This window comes from Rissa tridactyla, chromosome 6, assembly GCF_028500815.1.
Source record: "Rissa tridactyla isolate bRisTri1 chromosome 6, bRisTri1.patW.cur.20221130, whole genome shotgun sequence".
Lineage (NCBI taxonomy): Eukaryota > Metazoa > Chordata > Aves > Charadriiformes > Laridae > Rissa > Rissa tridactyla.
Window position 1 is genome coordinate 11,455,235 of NC_071471.1, and position 20,880 is coordinate 11,476,114.

Genomic DNA, 20,880 nt, shown 5'->3' on the forward strand with positions numbered 1-20,880 from the left:
ATGCACTGACGCAGGCAGAATACCAAGCAGACAAGACGTGAATTAGGACAGGGAGAATAACTGAAGAGTGAAAAGATAATGGGAGGAGAAATGCGTTTCATAACCCATCCGTACTCTGAGAAGTACTCTCAAAGTTACCAAGGGAGAGTATACAAAGCCACAAACGTTCTTTGGAGAAACACTTCAGTGAATTTGAGCTAGTTTTTACAGAAGGCCTAACACTATACCCATTATAGTCAATAACAATGACTTTTATTAACTTCACTGGAAGCTGACTCCAATCTCAAAACAAGCTGTTAGTTAGGAGAGGAGGCACAGAGTGCGAAGAAACACATTTTCCTGCTACCTCAAAATGTTCACGGTTTTGTACACTCTTCAGTGCTGCAATCCAATCTTCCATCTCTTTTCTGTTATCGGCACAAAGGATGAGCTTCCGACATGGAGTGATAATCTGAGGAGTGACAGAAAATTAATAGTGTGTATTCTGGGCACGTCAGTGAGAGACAGCAAGAGTTATCCCTAGTGCAGTCTACTGAAGTACTTTCAGAGGCAATGAGCTGCACAACAGAACAAAAGTTATTTGCACCTTTCAACCACGTTTCTCTTCCACCATAACATACCTTAATTCCTTCAGAAATGTACAGAACCACAAAGATTTTAGCTGTCGTTCCCAATACTGAACTGAGTAAAGAAATCTCTCAGACCCAAGTAACGGCACAACAAAAATCGAGCACTGAGCAGTAAAAGTTAATATATTACATGTGCAGAACTTGCATAAGTTTTTTTTAAAGTATTTAATGACCTTTAAAATTGGCAACAGCATTAAAACATTTTGTTAACACCATAATATACCAGTTTCTAGCAAGCAATTAATTTCTAGCTCTGGAACATCATACTAAAAACCCGTTTAGAGTCATGACAAGCCGGGATCGAGGAGGGGAGAAATCAAACAAAATAAGAATCTAGAAGAGAAGGCACTGTATTTTGAACCCTCATGTTTCCTGAGGGCTTGTTCTACATTTAATACATAAAAGATATTCCAACAAATGTTCCTCTAGCAGCTTGAGGTTGTGGTGAGCTTGCCGCCTTCTAAAAATATTCTCCCCGGTGTGTTTCTACCCTGGGCTAATTCCCATGCATTAGCTGCTCTGTGTTGAACAAACAGTTCAGTGTTTTAACAAACCAGCAGAGGACATGTAGGGTGGCCACAGCTCCCCTCTGCCCAGGAAGGCAGCCGTCTCTGTGCAGCCTACCACCAATGCTCTCTCCTTTGGTCAGGTGGCGGCAGCAGAGAGAAAGAAAAGCTCCTGGCTCTTCAGAGGACCAGGCCTGCTGTCCGCAGGGCTGCCCATTCAGCTGGGGCCCAGACTTGACTATAAATCAACATTTATGCTTCCCAAGACAAAAGTCTTTCTTCACCACTAAGCTATCTTAGTGTCTCCCTGTGCGCACCTCTGTACTGATTTCCATCCAACTGACTTCTTAAATTAAACCAATATTGAAGCGTTTGCAAGATCTGGATTTAAGAAAAGCGGCATTAAGGTTGAGCACCATGAACAAAAATCAAAACGCTCCCCTTTATGTCAAGTCTAAAAACTTCCGGCAGCCCAGGCTCTCCTGCACCCCTCTACATTTTGTACATGAAAATAATTGTCTACATCAACTGCTTTTCCAGCAAATTGTACCCTAATATCTGAAATAACAGATTAAAACAAACTAGGATTGTGCCAGGTTGATGAGGCCCGTGTGGCTCTCGCAAGCATGCAACCGAAGTTTTGTTAATGAACGTTAAAAGCCCACGAACACCACCCCAATACATGACCCCTGTTAACTACCATTTTCCAGTCTGTTTCTTGCTTCTCATTATGATCCATAGAACAGATTAAGAATAAAAACCTCTGAAGTTGAACACTAAGAAATGTGCATGTAATGTCAATAAAAAAGATACACCTGTAAATTTCTGCTTTATTTTAAGCTCTTCCATTCTCAAAATATATTTATTTTCATAGGATAGACTGCAGCATTTACCTGCAATAACACTAGCTTCACCCAGAGGTATTACCGACACCTAGAAAAGGGCACTACGGCCATGTCAAGTAGGCAATGGAATTAAATATCTTTTTAGAGCAAGGACTGCACATTCATATTGGAAACACAGTTTTGGCACAGAGCATTCTATCTTGGACAAAATGACCTGATCTGTATCAATTGTAAGCAAACAGAAATAAATATTTACAGTTTTCTAAAAATAAAACTTTGAAGAACTCCTTCCCTCTTCCCTGACTTTTCCTTTTAACAATTCCAGCTCTGATAAAATTTATTTCCAAAGAAGGTAATCACAGGAGTCTTTCTTCTTCCTTGGGAAAGGGGACAAGTGGGCGGTTAACTGTATTTCCATCAAAAACTCTGCTATGTAAGATGGGCTATCCTAGAGAAACCTTTTACGGAGCATGAAACACTACTGCAAAAATCAGCGTGGACTTAGAGAAGAACAAGCAGCATCTCTGAAATCCGGCTAAGAGGAAGCAGCTTTTTCCCTGGAAGTAAAACAAAGTTCAAATAATTTGTTCAGACAACACAGGGCCCCACTTTTTGCTGGCGGTGAAGTCAAGAACATCTATAATTGCATGTGTGCAACAGTATCCTATGTAAAGTCCAAGCATCCCAGGATGAAGCATCCAAGGACCTTTCATCACTTTGAAACCAGCCAGTTTTTATAAGGAACCACCAGTTCATTCAACAAGCCACTGGCACGCTCTTGGGCAGTGGGGAAAAATAATTTAAAACAGTTGGTAAAATTAATTTATTATCATCACAATCCCATTTCATAACACTCCTATTCAGTGATGTCCCTTTTCCTATTTTTCTCTCTTTTTTTTTTTTTGGGGGGGGGGAAGCAAATGCAAAGAATATAGTACCATTTTTAAATCATCTCAGAAGACATGATATCGAAAATACTGACATAAAATACAGAAATGCAGACACTCCTTTAATAAGAATTTATTTCTGAGGCTACCGACTTCCTGGATCACTGGAGAGACTGTCCAATGTAGAAAATCACTAATTCCTTCTTAAGTCACCTACCGCTTCATCTCGAAAATCCCCACATTCAGTGGTGGACAATCCTCTGTTCAAAGAACAAAGTTAAAGTTTTTAAGACAAGAGGACAAACAAAGAAATCAAGAAGATTTTCTTACTTGAATCATCCAGACAAAGAGTCACAGAATTAATATAAAGGGTCTATTGTGTGACTACAAAACCACAAATAAAATGTAACTTTGTGCAAGATAAATTTATGAAGAGCATTCCCCATTAGTGAGTTCTAAAGCAACATTTGCATTGGGATTTAGTGGTATCATCGGAGATGGGAAATAAAAGAATATAATCTCAAACCTCACGGCTATTCTAAGGAGGACAAATGGGGACAATTCAGGCTTCCCTGTGAAGGACAGATAAGATTTTAATGTAAGTAGCGTAACAATTCTTTGGGGAAATTAAGAAACCATACAAACCTGTTTTTCTGATTAACATGCAGCGGTGTTACAGTTAAACATTTTAATGAGGATAATTAGGAATCCAGAAACACGTTAATAGGGACACTTCCTTCACAGAGCGGTTCAGCAGTTCTCGCCTTTCATACAGCCTCACGCACCCGCCAGCCAGCAGCAGGCACCTCCGGGACGCGGGGACTCCTGCTTCCCCTGCGCTCCAGCCAGCCCCCCGCCTCCTCCCTGCGCAGGCTGATGTGCGACAGGCACGCCACTACGTCGCTCCTGAAGAAGGGCAGAACTGAGATGAACACAAACACGATCCTGCTCCCAGGCACAGAAAACCACTTATCTCACCACTTTTACCTCCTGCTACTCAAGCCAGTAATTTCAACTCCAGACATCCACCTGTTAAAGGATACTAACAGAGGGAGAAAGGCTATTACATACACTGCGCTGTCTAGACGAGATCGATGATCAATCTAACGTACTGCATCCAAAAAAAAAAAAAATAGTATCATTATTGTAATCTCCAAAAGAAGTCACAGCAATCTTCCCCCTGAAAAGCTGTCCTTTCCCAGCTGGGGAGACCCGGGTGCTTGCTCTCAGCTACAGCCGCCATGAGCCAATGCTCTGGAACAGGAGGCTCGGTTATCCCTGTTGGCAAACATGGATAGAAATGAGCATAGTCCAGCTATTTTTTTATGTTCCGGCTACGGCTTTTGACTAACATCCTGGAACAGTATATTCCACAGGATGACGACGCACTAGGTGAAGCAGCATTTCCTTTTATTTGTTCTAAATTTACAAAGCAGTAATGTCATCCAGTGACCTCTTGTTCTCATATAAACGGAGCGCACAACAACAACAATCTGATTGCTTTTGAGTTAGGATGGGGGCTGCCTTGCGAGGAGTTAAAAAAAAACCACAATAAAAAGCTTTAAGATTTATTTATAATCTCATACATTTTTGGCCTGTTTGGGGATTGGCAGAAGTCTGAGTGTTCCTGCCCTGAAACAGCTCAGAATTTTATCTAGATATGAGCAATTACGTAAATTAAAAGTGCTTGTTCTTCCTAAAAAGGGCATATTAAAAGCTAACATACTTTTTTGATCCGAAATGCTATTGAACTTTTGGGTGTGGTTCTTTAGATTTCACTTCTTAGTAGGAACCGGATGCCCAGATACCTATGCGCCCAGAGCTCACCACACGGCGACTTTATTGAGACCTAACACTGACCAGCGAAACAGCTCAACATCAGTCACGGCGGAAATAAAGCTACCAATCCCTCTAAATCAATCCCGAACAGCCATAAGGATGGATGAGAACGGCAGGAAGGCTTCAAGACATTTCAAAGCAGGACACAGCTTAACTTACAAACTCTTCACTACGTATGAAACCCAGAAATACCTTTTGTGGGAACTGTGGTGACAATCAACTACCCAGCAGGTCACCCCTTCGCAGGCAGTTATGTGCCCTCAATCCAGATGAGCCAGCTCAGATCTATCAGAGAAACTCTACATCTTCAAGCTTGCTCACTCTAAACCTGAAAAAACCCTAAATCTGAAAAAAGCCATGGTTCATTGGCCGTCTCGTGCAAATACTGATCGTCCCCTGGCACTTCTCCAAAATGCAGCTTCATCTCCTCTGCCTCTACCTCACAGAGCACATGCCCTTTTACCAGCTGTTAACCCCCACCCCTCATGTTGACCCACACTCCCCTGTCCAAAACTAACACTGGTTTACTGACATTTCAAATCAGGCCAGCTGGCAAACAACAGAGCCAACCAAAGAAAATTTCTCATTTCACGTTCTAAAAATGGACTGGATGTCCCTGAATGTCCTTCCCCAATGAACAGCTGTGAATAATTGGATTAGAAAGGCAGCCCAAAAAAGACTCCTTATATTAGACCAAATTTTAAATAGAAATCTGCTATACTTCACCCTTTGGTGTTTTGCTGTACTGAGCAACCTTCCTCCACCCAACAGCTGGAGCATAAACTTCATTCTCTGGTCTTGCTGCCATCAAAGACAACTTTACCATCTCTGCTCACTTCCTCTTTCAGCATTTTCTGGCTGCCCAGAAACTTCTCAGCAAAAAAGTGACAGTCTGGCCAAATATGCATTGGGACTGTTTGTTATCAGAGCAGATCTGGTGAGCTCAGTGACCACAAAAGATGGCAAAACAAGTTAAGATCACGCTGGTCCAATCACGGAGCTGGCTTAAGAAATGCCGTGGGGCGAGACGGGGTGGGGGGGACATACAACTTTGCTAAATATAGCTTTTCTGATGTGATACATTTCTCGGAGTGGCCAAAAGCGGGTGCGTGAGAACACCTGCTCATTCTAACTGCTTCCTTTTACTCACATCCTGTTCAAATATAGTCAAAAGGTGCTAGTCATAAATCTCCCAAAGAGATCCTGGATTATTCCAAACAGCTGATGATTTGGGTACGAGGACAACAGGAATTCCTGGACCTCCAAAGACCTAGGAACTGCAACTAGAAAAAATAAAATAGCTGTGAGAACAGTGCTGGTGCAGACAGAAAACTCAGCTTGATCACATATAGGCAAAGGCGGGGAAAACGTCCACCATCTGTAGCTAACTGCTACATCTGCTTTTGTATACTGGAGTAAGCTCTTGTATCCCATGAACCCAAAAACTCAGGAAGGAAAATTGGGTGCGATTATAATGAGGACCCAGCCATTTTATCCGCTTCAGCTCCTGTTCCAGCAACAGCGGTAGTGAAATGATCACTGGTGTACAATAAAACACCTTGCCCGTGTTCATCAGCAAGATTCACAAACCAGCAAAGTCATTGCACGTTTCAAACCCCGTCACTGAACTCACAGAGAGCAAAATGCACTGCATGGATTAAGCAGTGCTACTCCCTCAGCAGACACACAAGGTTAAAAAGACGACTGTGAAAAAGGGAGAAAAAAAGGAAAATTAAAGTATGAGTTTCAGACTCAAACCGGTTCTTTCCACTTAAAATTTTAAAAGCCTGTCTCATTGATGTCAGCTTCTGAAACACTCTGGAGCTGAGCATCAGGCCAGCAACACCTTAGACAGCAAGTCAGCATGATTTTAGTAGGTCTCTACAGTTTGCAAGAAAGAAATACTACGAGTATCAATGCTTAGACTCATGGGGGACTGAGGCTTGCCTTCCTCCACAGACAACATCCCTCTTCCGATTTGCAGTTCAGCTGTCACTCAGTTTTGCCAACAAATTCAGTCCTGTTAACCCACTGCAGAGTTCACTTAGAGCTCTCTAGAACTGCACAGATTCTCTTTGCTCAAAACCTGGATGCTACCATGAAGGGGAAAGAAAAAAGAAGCTTTTCATACGGCACTGGAGGAATGCACCAGTTTTATACTTATTTTTATAGTGCAAGATATTTATTTCCTGCTAAAATGACCACCTTTCACCTACAGAAACTCTCACTTCCACCAAATAAAACAAGTCATTAATGTTCTTATAGGTATGCCAAATTCTGCCTTTTTTTTTTTTTTTTTTTAAATAGCAATAACAAGATATTCCTCGAGGCCCTAAGTGCCCAAATCTCTGTTTGCACTATACTGGGTATTTTATCTCCAGCTTCCAGGTGGCTGTTTTACCTTAATTTTCAATCTGTAAAATCCGGGACAGGTCATTTGCATAAGCAAATAGGTACAGCATGTGGAGTGCTCTCTTTAGGACCATTTTTAATATTATCAGGTTCGTTCACCTTGCAACATACACCTCGTCTGCCAGGGGGCTGCACATTACAAGCGCATCTTCTCTGAGCGCTGGCGTTGACGCTTATCGCCACTACGTTGTGCCTGCAGATCGAGTTCAGTTCACACTGACCCTCCATCTGTGCTTTCTCCCACTCCCTGTCTTCCCCGATGCTGCAGCAGGAAAGCAGGCCAGACAGAGCGTTCCCTGGGAAAATTATCATCTCTCATACCAGGGTCACATTCCTACATGCTTCTGGAAACTCAGTTGCTAAACAAGGCACATTCCTGTTCTTGGCAATTGGTAAGAGGAGCACGGACAAGGAGAGGATTTTAGGACTTTTGCAACCACTTAACAGATGTGAAAACCTAGAGTCTGCAAGAAGGTCTTTGCCACTGTTAGCAGGTATAAATGCACACAATCCTGGTAATTCATGCATGTTCATCACTCAAGACCTACATGGATGGAGCGGCACCAAATGGGAAGGGCCAGGGCTGCCATGCCAAGTGCCAGAGCATCTGAGCACAGCTCCGTTACCCACCCACCCTCCGCTTCACGCAGCAGATGCACACACGCATCCCTTCTTCATCTGTTCTCCAAAAGACGCACTCCTGCCAGGAAAAGAGTTCCCAAACAGAACTACCCTGTTCAGAAAAGGCAGCACATCTGGGAAGGTAAAGGGTATTTCAGAGAAACCTTCCTACTCGCTCAAACAGAAGCAAAACCCTGAAGAACAGAGGGGCAGGTCAATGTTCCCCAGTGGTAGTAGAGCTGCTGTCTCAGTGGGCTCATACATATCAAGGCTAGCACCTAATAAATCACGGGACTGAGCAATAAAAGACCTTATCCACGGTAGGAAAACGACCTGTTACTGACAGCTTATTGTTAGCAACAGCTCCTCACAGCCCCCTAACCTCAGCTGTGTTGAAAAGAGGCTGGTAGCTAGCACAAAAGGAAATGAATAGCTTTCAACAGCTTGATGAACCCAGCAGCTTTCCACACTGGGTCACCAGGCTAAGACAAGTCCCGTTTCATGCACCGTAACAGTGAAACCATCCCAAGCACCGCAAGCAGGGAGACCTCATTTCTGCAAATCATATTAGCAAGCCTCTCCCCACCTGTCAAAATGAGCAGAGTAAAGATGTGCATAAAAAGAAGTCTTTTCCTTCTGGAGCAACTCCTATGTAAAACTGAACCCATCGTGTTCTCAGATGACATCCTGTTTACCACAGGTTGTTCTGCCTTTGCGTCCTCACCTGGAAGGGGGAGAAGACGCTGGAATCTACAGTCTTGCTCAGGAAGGTAGATAAAGCACCAATGCAGCAGGAAGGTTACAAAGAGCAAAGAGATTATCAAACAAAAGCTCCTACTGTTCAGGCACAAGGGCAATAACAGACACTAATTTCAAAGCAGTAAACTTCCCTCTAAAGAAACAAAAGCTCTTCACAAAGTCACTGTCACTTTCCGGCTCTCTCTATCCTCTCTTACAGTAAAATACATAAAGCTCAGCCTGACCTCTTTCTCTTACAGTAGCTTCATCTTTCTTAAAAACTCCTCGCATATTTTGGGGCTGTTCTGTAACGTACAGTAGCAATCACCAGATCTCTCCACCCGCAGCAACTCCTTCCAGACTCTCTAACTCTTCTTCCATGTTTATCCTCTCTTCGATGGTTTTTCTCCAGATTTTTCCTTCTTTTGTGTGAGCAGACTAATGACCAGCTCCTGCAGGAGGCTGGATTAAGAGTCCTAAAAATCCTTGACATGAAAGGATTTTAAATGACTGTCTTCACTGACTAACAGTGACTCAGAATGGTCTGTTTACCAAAGGGCCTTTTCTCAAGCAGAAAAAAAAACTGCACTGGTCTGGACTACAAACTATGAAAATAGCAAAGTATTTTGAAACTGCAGCGGTTCTGACAGGAAACGGGGAGCAAACTGCACTTAATGAAGGGAGGGGGAAAGAACAGCAGAGCGATAATGGACATGGCAATTCACAGCTCTACTCCTATTTTCACTTGCTTATAAAGGAAATTCTGACAGCTGCCAATATAAACAGAGTAAGAGCACTAGCAGAGAGTGTACAATTCCTGAACGTGTATATACACATGGGTGTGGAAGAGACAACAACCTCCAGCAAAGCCTGACTTTCCGACGCGCACTCCGATTTTATTCAATTTAGAGAAGAGAATTTAAAAAGGAGGGAAGAACCATCCTTTCCACGAGTCCCTCTTCTCTCATCTTTCCATTCTCCAACCCTTAACGTGGCAATCCGTGACTGTGTAGAAGGGAGTAAAGTGAGGAATCACGACACTTGGTGACTCCCCTGCGTAACCAGGTCCTCAGATTAGTAAGTCTTTTTTCCCCACTCCTGAGAACTGACGCCTTCCCTCTGGGTCCCTCGTGCCCCGTGCTGAGGAAGCAGGGGAGGAAGATCCCCTCCCTCGCTAGGAAGCTCAGTGACTCCCTGCAGCAGACACTCAAGCCCATCTTTTTCAAAGGGCTGAGGCCACACGGGGCAGTTGGGGGAATCTGTTCAAGTGTCAAACCACGCAGATTTCCCTGACCTCTATCAGCCCAAGCTCGAAGTCCAAGTCTGACTTTCTGCAAACAGCTTGTAACAAAGGTTCTTATATTCTTTCTCCTCATAAAAAATAAGTCACATGCTCTTTCCTGAAGCTTGTATTTCAAACCAGCACAAATAACCTCTGATCTGGGCTCCTCTTGTTTCAACAGTGCCTCACAGGCACCCAGCTCCTGCGCTAGACTCGAGCGGCAGACTTTCTGCCTGACACGTAGCTTCAGCAGCTCTATGCACTCTTTCAGAACCAAACTCTTCAGAGAAGACTTCATTGCCATCTCTGCTAAAAAGGAGGTATTTTCACTTAAAAGCACTAGTACAAATAATTCAACTTGACACAAAATCACAGAAGAGGCAAAGGCACTTTCACTTCACTGTGAAATGGATTTGCAGACATCAACAACATACTCTCCCCATCAGGAAGCACCCTCAGCACTTTTATCTTTTGTTAAAGTTCAAGCACTTTGCCCTGCATTTTTAGGAAAGGTTAATTACCCCAAAATGAAGATTCATGCTATTTCTCCACAGCATCAGCAAGCCCTGGGACAATACAGCAAAAATACACAGTCTGAAGGAGATCAGTCACACAAAACTTCACAAGACAGAAACTGGCATCTTTGCTGCTGAATAATGTCAGTACTAAGTAACAAGGCTGTAATAACAAAAAATTGTAGCACACCTGAGGCTTCCATACAGCTGGAGAATGACATCCATACTGCTTCTCAGAGATGACAGCATGCTCTCATTCAGGAGCACCAGCAACTCCCTGTTCCTCAAGCTACCACAACCATTGTTGCCTCCAGTCATGCAAGTGCTCTGAAAGAGAGGTATTACTCTAATCTCAATACTTCCTCTCTCCTGTGACATTGGTCAGGGTGAATCATCAGTTAATAAACAGTATTTCTTAACTGATGGGTGCAGCATTTCCAACAGCACTGCAGGCGCGTTTCCCTTTACCCCCATTCTGGAGAACTTATCTACATAAATCCACACAGGAAAGAACACTTGAGCAGTAAGAGCTTATAGCAAACTTATTGCAAAGAACCTGAGCTCCTGATACTCTGGTATGCTGGCACAGGTGCCATGTTTCTCAATGCTCAGTCCAGAGAACTCGGACTTCTGCTCTTACCTTTCACGTTCAATCTTCCTCTAAACTAGTGTCCAGAGCAGACTATTCCCTCAGAAAAAAAAACCTAAACAGATTGCTTGACATGCGATTAATAGGACTAGTCTCCTCTGTGGTCAGTCTTTCTGAGCTATGTTCCACTTGCCACAAGCTGATTAGTTGTCTGCTTAAGGAGGAGCCGGGATAAGTTTCCTTCTGACGGCAGTGAAGTGGAGGGGCAGGCACGGACTGTAATAATATGCTGTTTCCTGTCTGTGGCTGAGCTGAGATGTACTTCCCAACAGAAAAGGGTTTACAGGAGCTCAGGAGTTCAAGCTCCACCTCTTCCAGTGAAAAGCCTTTAACTACGGAGGAGGGGTCAACAGCATGGCTCCTGGCGCTCACCAACATGTGCTGGCTGAGCTTCACTTCCACTAAGGCATCAGAAAGAAGAAATCAAACTACACACATCCCTCTCCCCAGAGAGGAGCTTTCTCCTATGGGATCTCAAAGGTCTGAACAAGAAGGGATGGGAAGTGAGTGTTGTAATCCATGTTATGTGAATGAGGGTGAAAGTCCACACCACCACTTGCTAGCAATAACTGGAAAACATTTACAAAAACACCATGTGAAAATCATATTGAAACACAGAATATATGCCTGGAAAGACGTGATGTCCTTCCTAGGCCCTCTCCTGTTGATGACGTCTATTTTTTTGTTAGTATTAAATAACACAACATTTAGATTTTTTCCCCCCCTTTATCGAATCCTGCACAAGGCAGGAAAGGGACAATGAACTGATAAGGAATCACTCCATCAGCAGTGCCAATGGCATTGAAGGCAGCGGGTTTAATTGGCACCTTCTAGAAAAGAGCAGCCAACACACCAACCCGATGAGTAAGAATTTGTTGCCTACACAAACAGTTACAATAATGGGCCTAAGGAGATGACCCAAAGTCCTTGCAAAGACTCTTGAGGTGATAGCTGTGGTGGCAAAGTGCTGGCCTGAGCGACAGACAGTAGGGCGACTGGTGCCCCCCCAAACCTTACAGGCTTCACAGGGGAGAACGTGCATGCTGGATGGTTCAGGTCCATGACACAGGTAAAGCAGTCATTTTGAATGAAGTATCTCCAAAACCCAAACCTTCTGGCATGTTCCAGAGAAAAAACTATTCCAGGTTCAAAGTATGGAACTCATCCTCATCACATATTTTGTTTTAATGCTCCTGGAGCAAGCGCAGGCTAATGCACTTAGGCAAACACATCAACCAATCAAGTTACTGTGAAATTGCACTGTCCAAGAAAAAACTGTTCATGGAAACAGCCGAAGTCTCACTGGGAAGACCCAACATGCCCAGTGTAATCCCAAATCATCTGCTTTTTAGAAATGACAAGAGGTTTTGCGGATACGGCTGTGAAAGCTCTGCTTGGGAGTTAGGGTCAGGCTTTGACCTCACCCATCCAATGCTGCTGACCTCTATTTCATAAGGAGTACAAATGTAGGCACACACTGACAGCAAGAATCCAAGCTAAAAGATCACCACTCTCTTTGAAATAAATGGGTGTGAAGTACTAGGACAATATGGTTATCACTGAGTTTGTACCACAGCAGATCCTCTCTAAGGCCCTGTGAAAGAGAGCAGCCCTAGGAAAATCCACTGGTGAGATCTATAAACTAGGTAGTAAGGGATCATACATAGAAAGAACCAGTCACTTACAGCCCAGACATCCCAAAATAATTTTCCTTGTAGACAGACGACTTAGAAGGACAAAGATGGCAGAGATGTGATAGAACCAGCAAATACTACATCTACAGTCCTCCGGAGAGAAGAGAGGCCTGGCTTGGGCCATTCTATGATTTGTTCCCAGAGGCTTCCTGCTAAATAACTGTGCAGCCACACTGCCTGACCTAAAGGAACAATAGCTAAACAGAAAGCTTTTCCTAACACCTCTCAGGGGACAGAGCCATACAACATCTTAGGCTCAAAGATGCCCCTACGCACTTGCTCCCAGCCCATTCTGTAGTCACACATCCATTAACTCTGGGTAGCCATCCTGACAACTGTCCCCACTGAAGAAATCTATGCAATATCAACTAAGCAAACAACTGCGGAACCTGTATTACATACTCTTCTTAGAGGAAGAGGTCTGTGTCTTAATACTCATTTTTCTTGCTCCGCTGCCTGCTGACAGCAGACAAATTAGCTGTCAGACTTATGTCCTATGTAAAAGGTTTAGTGGCAGCTATATTTTTTTAACCTTATTCCTCTGTTTATGCAACATAATCTTTGCTGGCTCTGTGCTCTGGTTTTCTTCTCTCATGGTGCTGCCTCCCCGTGCTCCTCACTGCCCTTTCACCAGCTTCTCCTCTGACTGGTCACCCCTTATTACCTCTTTGTTTTGGATCCACATTGCTCCTCCGAGTGGTTTATCTAGTGTTTTTGTTTCCTGTCTCCTTTGTTAGCACCTTAGGAGTGTTATTCACACAACCTGACCTGCAGAATCTATACATTAAGCAGTACAGATGTCTGGACAGAGCATGAGTTTTCTCAGAAAGAAACCACTCTTTTGTAAATCCAAAACTACCAGTCTCCACTGAAGAAAACACAGAAACAAAAAGAAAACCAGAACATCTAAAACTCCACAATAACTGTATCTGCTACACAATGCCAAGTGTTGGACAATTCTGGTTTAGGATAAAAACTCAACAGTGAGTCCCACTGATTTGAAACAGGAAAAAGTGTCAAAGAACTCTGAATTTTAGAAAGGAACCGAGCTGCGGAGATAAGAGGGGAGAAACAGAGTGCTCTCAAAGAAAACCAAGAGAAAATGGCAAAACTGCAAGGAATCAAAAGCACTGACAGCAATGATGTGGCAGACTAAAAAGCAGCAAGACTTGGCAACCTTCTGATTTTCTAAGTATTTTTATAGCTCATGGTAAACCACAGTCAAACCCCTCTGTAAGCCGCCTATCGAAAGAGTAGATAGAAATTAAGAGGAGAGATGTTTTTCTTGAAGTTTACCTGAGGCCCATGGTATAGCGATCAACAGCGCAAGCCGTAGCTGCTACTTGAGTCACAAAGTAATCCTATATTTTTTTATCCCCTAGGGAAGGCAGGGACTGGCAGAGCCCGGTACCATAGAGATGGAAGTAACTCTTCACTGCTGGAGTTGGATGGGGCGATGTGAGAGAGCAAACACACTATTTCCTCCTGTCCCTAAACACAGCATCCCGACACTACATATACATACACACAAATCCCTCCCAACTATAATAATAATCAAAACAGTAACTGTACATTTGCTTACCTGAAAAATCAGTCTTTATTTACATATGGGAAAACTGAAGCAAGACCCAAGAAAAAAGCTACCTTCATAATAAATAAATATTTATTATTTATAACTTCACATTCTTGAAAATGTGAATTCACTACTGAATTCACTGCAGAATCCTTCTCTCTGTGCACAGACACTGACACCTGCACTGACACCTGATATCAATATTTACTACCAGACCCAGATGAGTCTCCTACTCATCCAATTATGGATGAAGAAAGTGTTTTCAAACTTAGAGAAAGTGTTGGGGTTTCATCTGCAATAGGGTGGGTCCCATAGCTGCTTTGCAGAGGTACTGAAAATGCAAAAATTTACAGTTACGTAACAGAAACAGCCTTTGCTAGACATTTAAAGTAGGGGTCACGACTGCTGTAGTGCAAGGCACACTGCTTAGTCTTGGCCACCACCTGCGGGTCACCATCCTACAGGATCAGCTTCCTCCCTCCACCTGGATTGCTCCCCCCTTCACCTTAGACCAACACTGCCCTGCTTTCTCCACACCCTCCTCTCTCCTCCCTTATGAGCCCTTGGGAGGCTGTGTGGAGGTTACTGCTGTTAGCCAGCTCCGAAGCTCGTGCAGCTGCTTGATACTCGTCCTGCATGGCTGCTGTCACTGGCTTTTTTCTGCACACCACGTGTTTCCCCCAAAATGGAGCTTGTGGAACACCTGCACATCAGAAATATAATTATTTTTCCTCCGTTACTAAGCCTGAAGAAAATGAAGCGGTGAGACCACCATGTTTCCAGATTGCAAATATTTAGCACATGTTCCATACCTAACAAGCATCCTAAACCGATTTGAGTTATTGCTATGAGACTTTTTTTTGTTTCTCCTTTTGCTTTGCCACTATATATAGTGTGCATATATAAACACGCATACAGCCACATACAAATAAAGTCAGAGAAAGAAGTTTACATATTTTAAGGCCTGGAGGGAAAACTAAATTCCTTTAGCAAGATCTCAAACATAAACATCAACATCACCCCCAACTCCCTCAGCAGAACAAATTTTTCTGTCCCACTGTGTAAATGGATTCTATCAAACCCTCCTAGTTTATATGTAAGAAAATCACCAAATGCAAAGTTTTTGCGCTATACATAGTAACCCAAGGTATTTCCCATGTGCACGGAGATGAGTTATGATGTTGTAAGGAAAAGTAAGTTGTTGGTTGGTTGGTTTGTTTGTTTGTTTTTTAATGAAAGAGGCTACGAAGATTGTTCAGATGTTTTTAAACTCTGCAAAAGAGAAGGGATGTGGGGGAAAGATGCAAGAAGAATGGAAAATAATGCAAAAAATCCTACCGTGAAGCTGTTGTTGACATTCTTAGTGCTGGATTCTGCCACACTGGCATCTGTCAGATCCACCTCATCAAAAATAATGGACTGGAAAGAAAAATTCAAAACCCTAATGAATTGTTCATAGAATCATAGAATAGTTTGGGTTGGAAGGGACCTTTAAAGGTCACCTTGTCCAACGCCCCTGCAATGAGCGGGGACATCTTCAACTACATCAGGTTGCTCAGAGCCCCGTGCAACCTGGATTGTTGAATCCACCGTATAAACAGCAGACCCAAAGGGACATGCCTGTATGTCTGCCCAGCACACCCCAGCACAGCCTTTTGTGAACTGAAGGAAAGGCCCAGCACCAACAACGTGAAGGACTCAGGAGTCTAGTTCCACACATGGAACTCGCCTGTCTTTAGTCAGCAAACACAATGACTTTATTTTTATTAAGGGATCATTTAAAAAAAATAATTGTCGCTTTGTTATTAGAATCATAAAACCACAGAATTGCCCAGGTTGGAAGGGACCTTTCAGACCATTGAGCCCAACCATCAACCGAACTCTGACAAAACCGTCACTAAACCATATCTCTAAGCACTATGTCGACCGGGCTTTTATATACCTCCAGGGATGGTGCCTCAACCACTGCCCTGGGCAGCCTGTTCCAATGCTTAAAAACCCTCTCAGTGTAAATATTTTTCCTAATATCCAATCTAAACCTCCCCTGGCGCAACTTGAGGCCGTTTCCCCTTGTCCTATGGCCTGTTCCTTGGGAGAAGAACCCGACCCCCACCTCTCTACAACCTCCTTTCAGGTAGTTCTTGTGAAAGGAGACAGATTTATATCTAGTTGACTATCAAGGTATTAAACCAGATCTGGCAGCTCTGATTTGTCTCCTCCATTTCCTCTTTTCATTCATATTTTCTCCCTTCTTTTTTAACTTCTGTTGATTCAAAGCCCTACTAAAATGTACCAAGGGGGAAAAAATGTGGAAAAATCAGTGTCACAAGTCCACATGACGCTTTACCTAAAGAAAGGCATTTCCAAGTATGAGGCAAAACACAGGGATCTTCTAGTAGCTACAAAACCTGAAGACAGGTGCTTTCAGAGCACATGCTCTTTTCTCTACTGAGGGTTGCCTTCTCACAGACACCCATCTGCCTCCAAAAGTTCCACTACTGACTTTCTTCCCCTGGACTTATATGCATTGTCAAGACCTTACCTTAGCAGTTTTTGCATAGTAGAGTGTTCTTCCTCGCAGCTTAAAATATCTTCTCTTCCAGCGCTGGAAGGAGCTGGTCTGTTTCATCAGCATCCCCTCTTTTATGATAGTCTACAAAACAAAGAAGGGAGAGGGGTGAGACATACATTTTATTTACAGGCATCGTTTATGTTCTCCCACTATATACCCGTACCAAAAAAGACTGGAGTTTGAGATCAATAATCTTAGTGCCCTCTGCTGGAAGTGCTTAACAAATTCATTCAACACAAGCCAGTGAATTTAACAAGATTAAACCATTGCAATGCATAATCCACACTAGAGTGCGGTTCTATCCTTGTCTCCAGTGCTATCACGATACCAAAAAAGATAAATAACTTATTACTGAATGAGCATTTCAAAGTCTAACAATGACTCGGGGAGCATAACAGTTAACTCACTGAGGTCAGATTTCAGTTGTGGGTAATTGTGCCTTCCATTCAACTGGCATTTGATGACGAGCACGTACACACCACAGTATATCTGTCCCTATCTCCAGCTCTGCCTTGTGAAATTATCAGCATCTACCTGGCACAGAGCTGGCAAGCTGCAGGCCCACAGGGTGAAGAGTGAAACTAGAGTGAAGAAGGAGCTATATCCAACTCCAGCATTTGGTATTCTTCAGATAGTCTTGGCCCTGCCTCAGTACTCTCTGGCTGGCTGCCATTTCCCAGGGCTGGAGTGCCAAAACTGTCTACGCACGCTGCCTTTTTTTTTTTCTTTAACTGCTTTATAACTAGATTGACATACCAGCATACACAGTCCCATATGCTCACTCACATACTATGCATACATAGGGGTATGTATTTAATCCACATGCACTTCATTCTCTTTCGACAAATACATTTGATTGCTTTGCTGAGGACAGATTTTGAATACCAACAGCTACATGAAAATAATCTCAAAAACTGCAGCTTAGAAAGACAAAAGGCAGAAAAGTCAGAGCTGAGGGTTCAGAAAATTCCTGATTGAAGATACGGCCCAGAAACTGCAAATGCTGCTGTCAGGCCTCAGTACCACAAGAAACCCACTTCTCTCCCCAGGAAACAGCCCCCAGGAACCCACTTCTTGCTGAGAGAGCCCCGATGTGATAAACACACAGTTAAAGCACAGGAAACAAATGGTCCAACAATCTTGCAAGACAGGTTATTCTGTATCTTGATGCCAGGAAAATGACACAGCTTTAACATACCAGAGGTCTCAGTGTAACTCAGGTTTGTAACAGACTCAGGTCACCGATGAGTATCAATTAATTAGAAACACGGTATTACATGTACACTGCCAGGCTACTACAGAGCACAAAATAAATACTCTTGCTGATCCTCAGGGTTTAGTTCATTTCAGAAATCCTTTCCAGGGCACTAAACTTGCTTTTAAAATGCTATATATATTTCTAATGTGGGTCTTTCCTTTTTGAAACAGCTGCAGATTTTAATACTTTCCACACACACTGGCCCTTGCCAAGCTCAAAGTTTCCTCAAAAAGCACTTGGAAAAAAATGCTGACTATAAGAAGAAACATCCGTCTGACAATACATGCTCCTCTCTTGCTAGATTGAGCTGTCCTCAAACTGGCCCAAGAGATCACAGGGCCTGGACCACCATGGTGATGCCTCTACAGACAGATCAGATGGGGAAGAGCAGGCTCACGCATACCCCCACACCTGAAAGAGAGCTGCCGGCCATAGGAGCCACTGTATACCGTCCTCCACTGCCCTGGGAAAGGAAAAAGGGCGAGCTCTGTCCTACCTCCTCCAAAAGAAACATCAACTACATCGGAGCCTGGGACCTGGCCGACTCCGAGGCTAGGGAACCCCAGACCCCGCTGTTTCCCAGCTCTCTGTTTCACAAAACCACCTGCACGCTGGCAGAAACAGCCGTCAGTGCTCAGGCAAACACCAACTGAGTGTGCCTGGTGCAATCAGGAATCGCCAAACTCCCCGGTATTTCCAGCAGAATGAAAAGAGATAATGAAAATGCACGATTGAAGACTGAGCTCCTAACAAAAAATAGCCGTCTCCCTCACCGGCTCCCCGCAGCTCTGAAGTGGTCACTGAAAGACACCTTGGCACGCGTTTTCCACAAGTCACGGCAGGGACACAGCAGTAGGAATACAGACTGAGAAGCCGTACAGCATCTAAGAGCAGCTTTAGGGTCCGCAGGTTGAATACAATATAGCGATACCCAGAAACAAGATTTTAAACTCACTTGGTGCTACGCAAAGAATCTGAAACTCAGCCATGATCTTAATCTGAAGCTTCCGCGTAAGAAAAAATGGAGTTCAAAGACTGACCCGGCAGCATCCCTTGCTGAAACAGCCCCAAAGCTGAGGCCAGAGCTGAAGGCACTCATCTGGAATTGGGAAAGGTGCATTCGGGCTCCTCCTCTGCCATGGACTTTTTACGAGATCCCAATAAAATCATTTTCACTCTGCTTGTCTCCATCTCCCAGCTGCCAAGTGAAATGTAAAGCAACAGCATCGAAATTATCATGCAAAAGAAATCACGCATTTCTGCAGTTCACTTTCTATACGGGACAAAATGTGCAAGTGTTAAGAGATTTTTCAGATTAAGACAGAAACATGGAGATCTTCTGCACTCCTTGGACAAAACCACATATAGTTAAAAAATGAGACACAGAAAGCAGCTACTAAATTCTGCAAAGCCCTGAACCAAAGTCAGAGAGGAATTAAAAGTCCTGGGGAAAACTCCCAGGATGCAAAGCCCAAAGATATCAAGTCAGCCAGGAATCTGATCAAAAAATAGCAACTTGCAGGAGGAGCTTTCAGAGCTCTGTTGCTACGCTTATTCACAGATATGCTTAAACCGGGGTCAGCCAGAGCCCCGCAGTCCCCAGGCTGGGTCAGTGGCGCTCTGGATGCTCAAAGTCTCACCCAGCCCACCAGAAGAGCAACGCACAGCAAAACAACACCTCTGCTTTGCCTCAGCTCCCCCAGCTCCCACCTGCCATGCTCGGCTCCCCTCACCTCAGCAGGGCTCACTCACCTCTGCACAAGACGTGCATTCCTCCATTCCTCTTTTAAACAGAACCCTCTATTTATTTTTTTTTTTAAACCAAAAGGCAACAATCCCAGAGGTCACCTTGCCCCTCCCTGTGTAACAGTTTATGTCATTTGCCGGTCTCAGTCCACAGCAAACCTCAGCGCTACGTAAGTCAGACATGAAAGGCCAGCGAGGAGCGAGCTCTCGCATGCAGGCACCGCTCGGAGAAAACAAGCCTCTGGTTCAGAGCTGCCCATCTCCACACGAGAGAGACACTGTTCTATTTATAGGCACACAGCTCAGCAAAGAGTTTGGTGGGTTTGGGCGGAAAGGGCTGGAGATAAGATCAAGATGACTTTATAAAATGATTCAGACATCGCTGCCTTTCTCCTCCTCTATTTTAATTTTACAGCCAAAGGACTTGCTACTTGCAGAGGAATGCAGCTGAAACTGGGGAAAGGGACCTGACAGCAAAGTGACATCGAATGAAATAAATGGAGGGAGCTGAAGTTATTTCTGCTCACCAGCCTCTCTCTAGCTTTTTTAATTAAAGATCTACTCTGATCAGATTACTAGCCATGTAATTCATCAAGACAAAAGGGGAATTACTTCTCCCATAACAAAAAGAGAGAGTTAAATCCGGTTTTAGTGTCATATATTGGATCCTACAGGAAAAGCTACTGCCCTGAAACATCATGAGGTTTGATTACGTGCATCCTATCAAGGATAAATATAAAAATTGTTTGTGGTGGAACTATCCAGACTGCTCTCCAGCATGGTGTCCTGTGGCATGGCACCCCATGGGCAGACAACACTGAAAAAATTAGGTATCTTCTTGGATCAAGTCTAAATTGATGTGCTACTTACTAGTTCCAACAGTGACCCCCTTTTATTGTATTACAAAAGAGTGTAAAAAAGATTACTGAACAAACTCACAATTTAAAGCAACACTGTACGTACCAGTCTTAAGCGTCCCTGCAAAGAACGCGGTTAGACAGGTGAAAGGCAGGGCCTAGGAAATTTCTAGCGTTTCACTATTTATCTTTGGCCTTGAAGAAAAGCAACTTCCTGCAGAAAAAAAATTCAATTCACGGCGAGCATACACAACCCT

General features: G+C 43.6%; 1 protein-coding gene across 4 annotated transcripts in view; it reads right to left on the reverse strand.

Moving 5' to 3' along the window:
* The window catches only part of DGKD (diacylglycerol kinase delta), a 63,085-nt gene that overhangs the window by 30,399 nt on the left and 11,806 nt on the right, over positions 1-20,880 (reverse strand). For 2 of the 4 annotated variants that reach the window (XM_054204442.1, XM_054204446.1), the window contains exons 2-4: positions 16,733-16,843; positions 15,529-15,609; positions 347-451 (exon numbers count right to left, since the gene is read on the reverse strand). In XM_054204442.1, the coding sequence (XP_054060417.1) occupies positions 347-451; positions 15,529-15,609; positions 16,733-16,843 (297 nt within the window). Of the gene's footprint in view, positions 1-346; positions 452-10,464; positions 10,882-10,914; positions 12,092-15,528; positions 15,610-16,732; positions 16,844-20,880 lie in introns of those variants that run through there. The other 2 variants (XM_054204443.1, XM_054204445.1) reach the window with 2 other exon arrangements.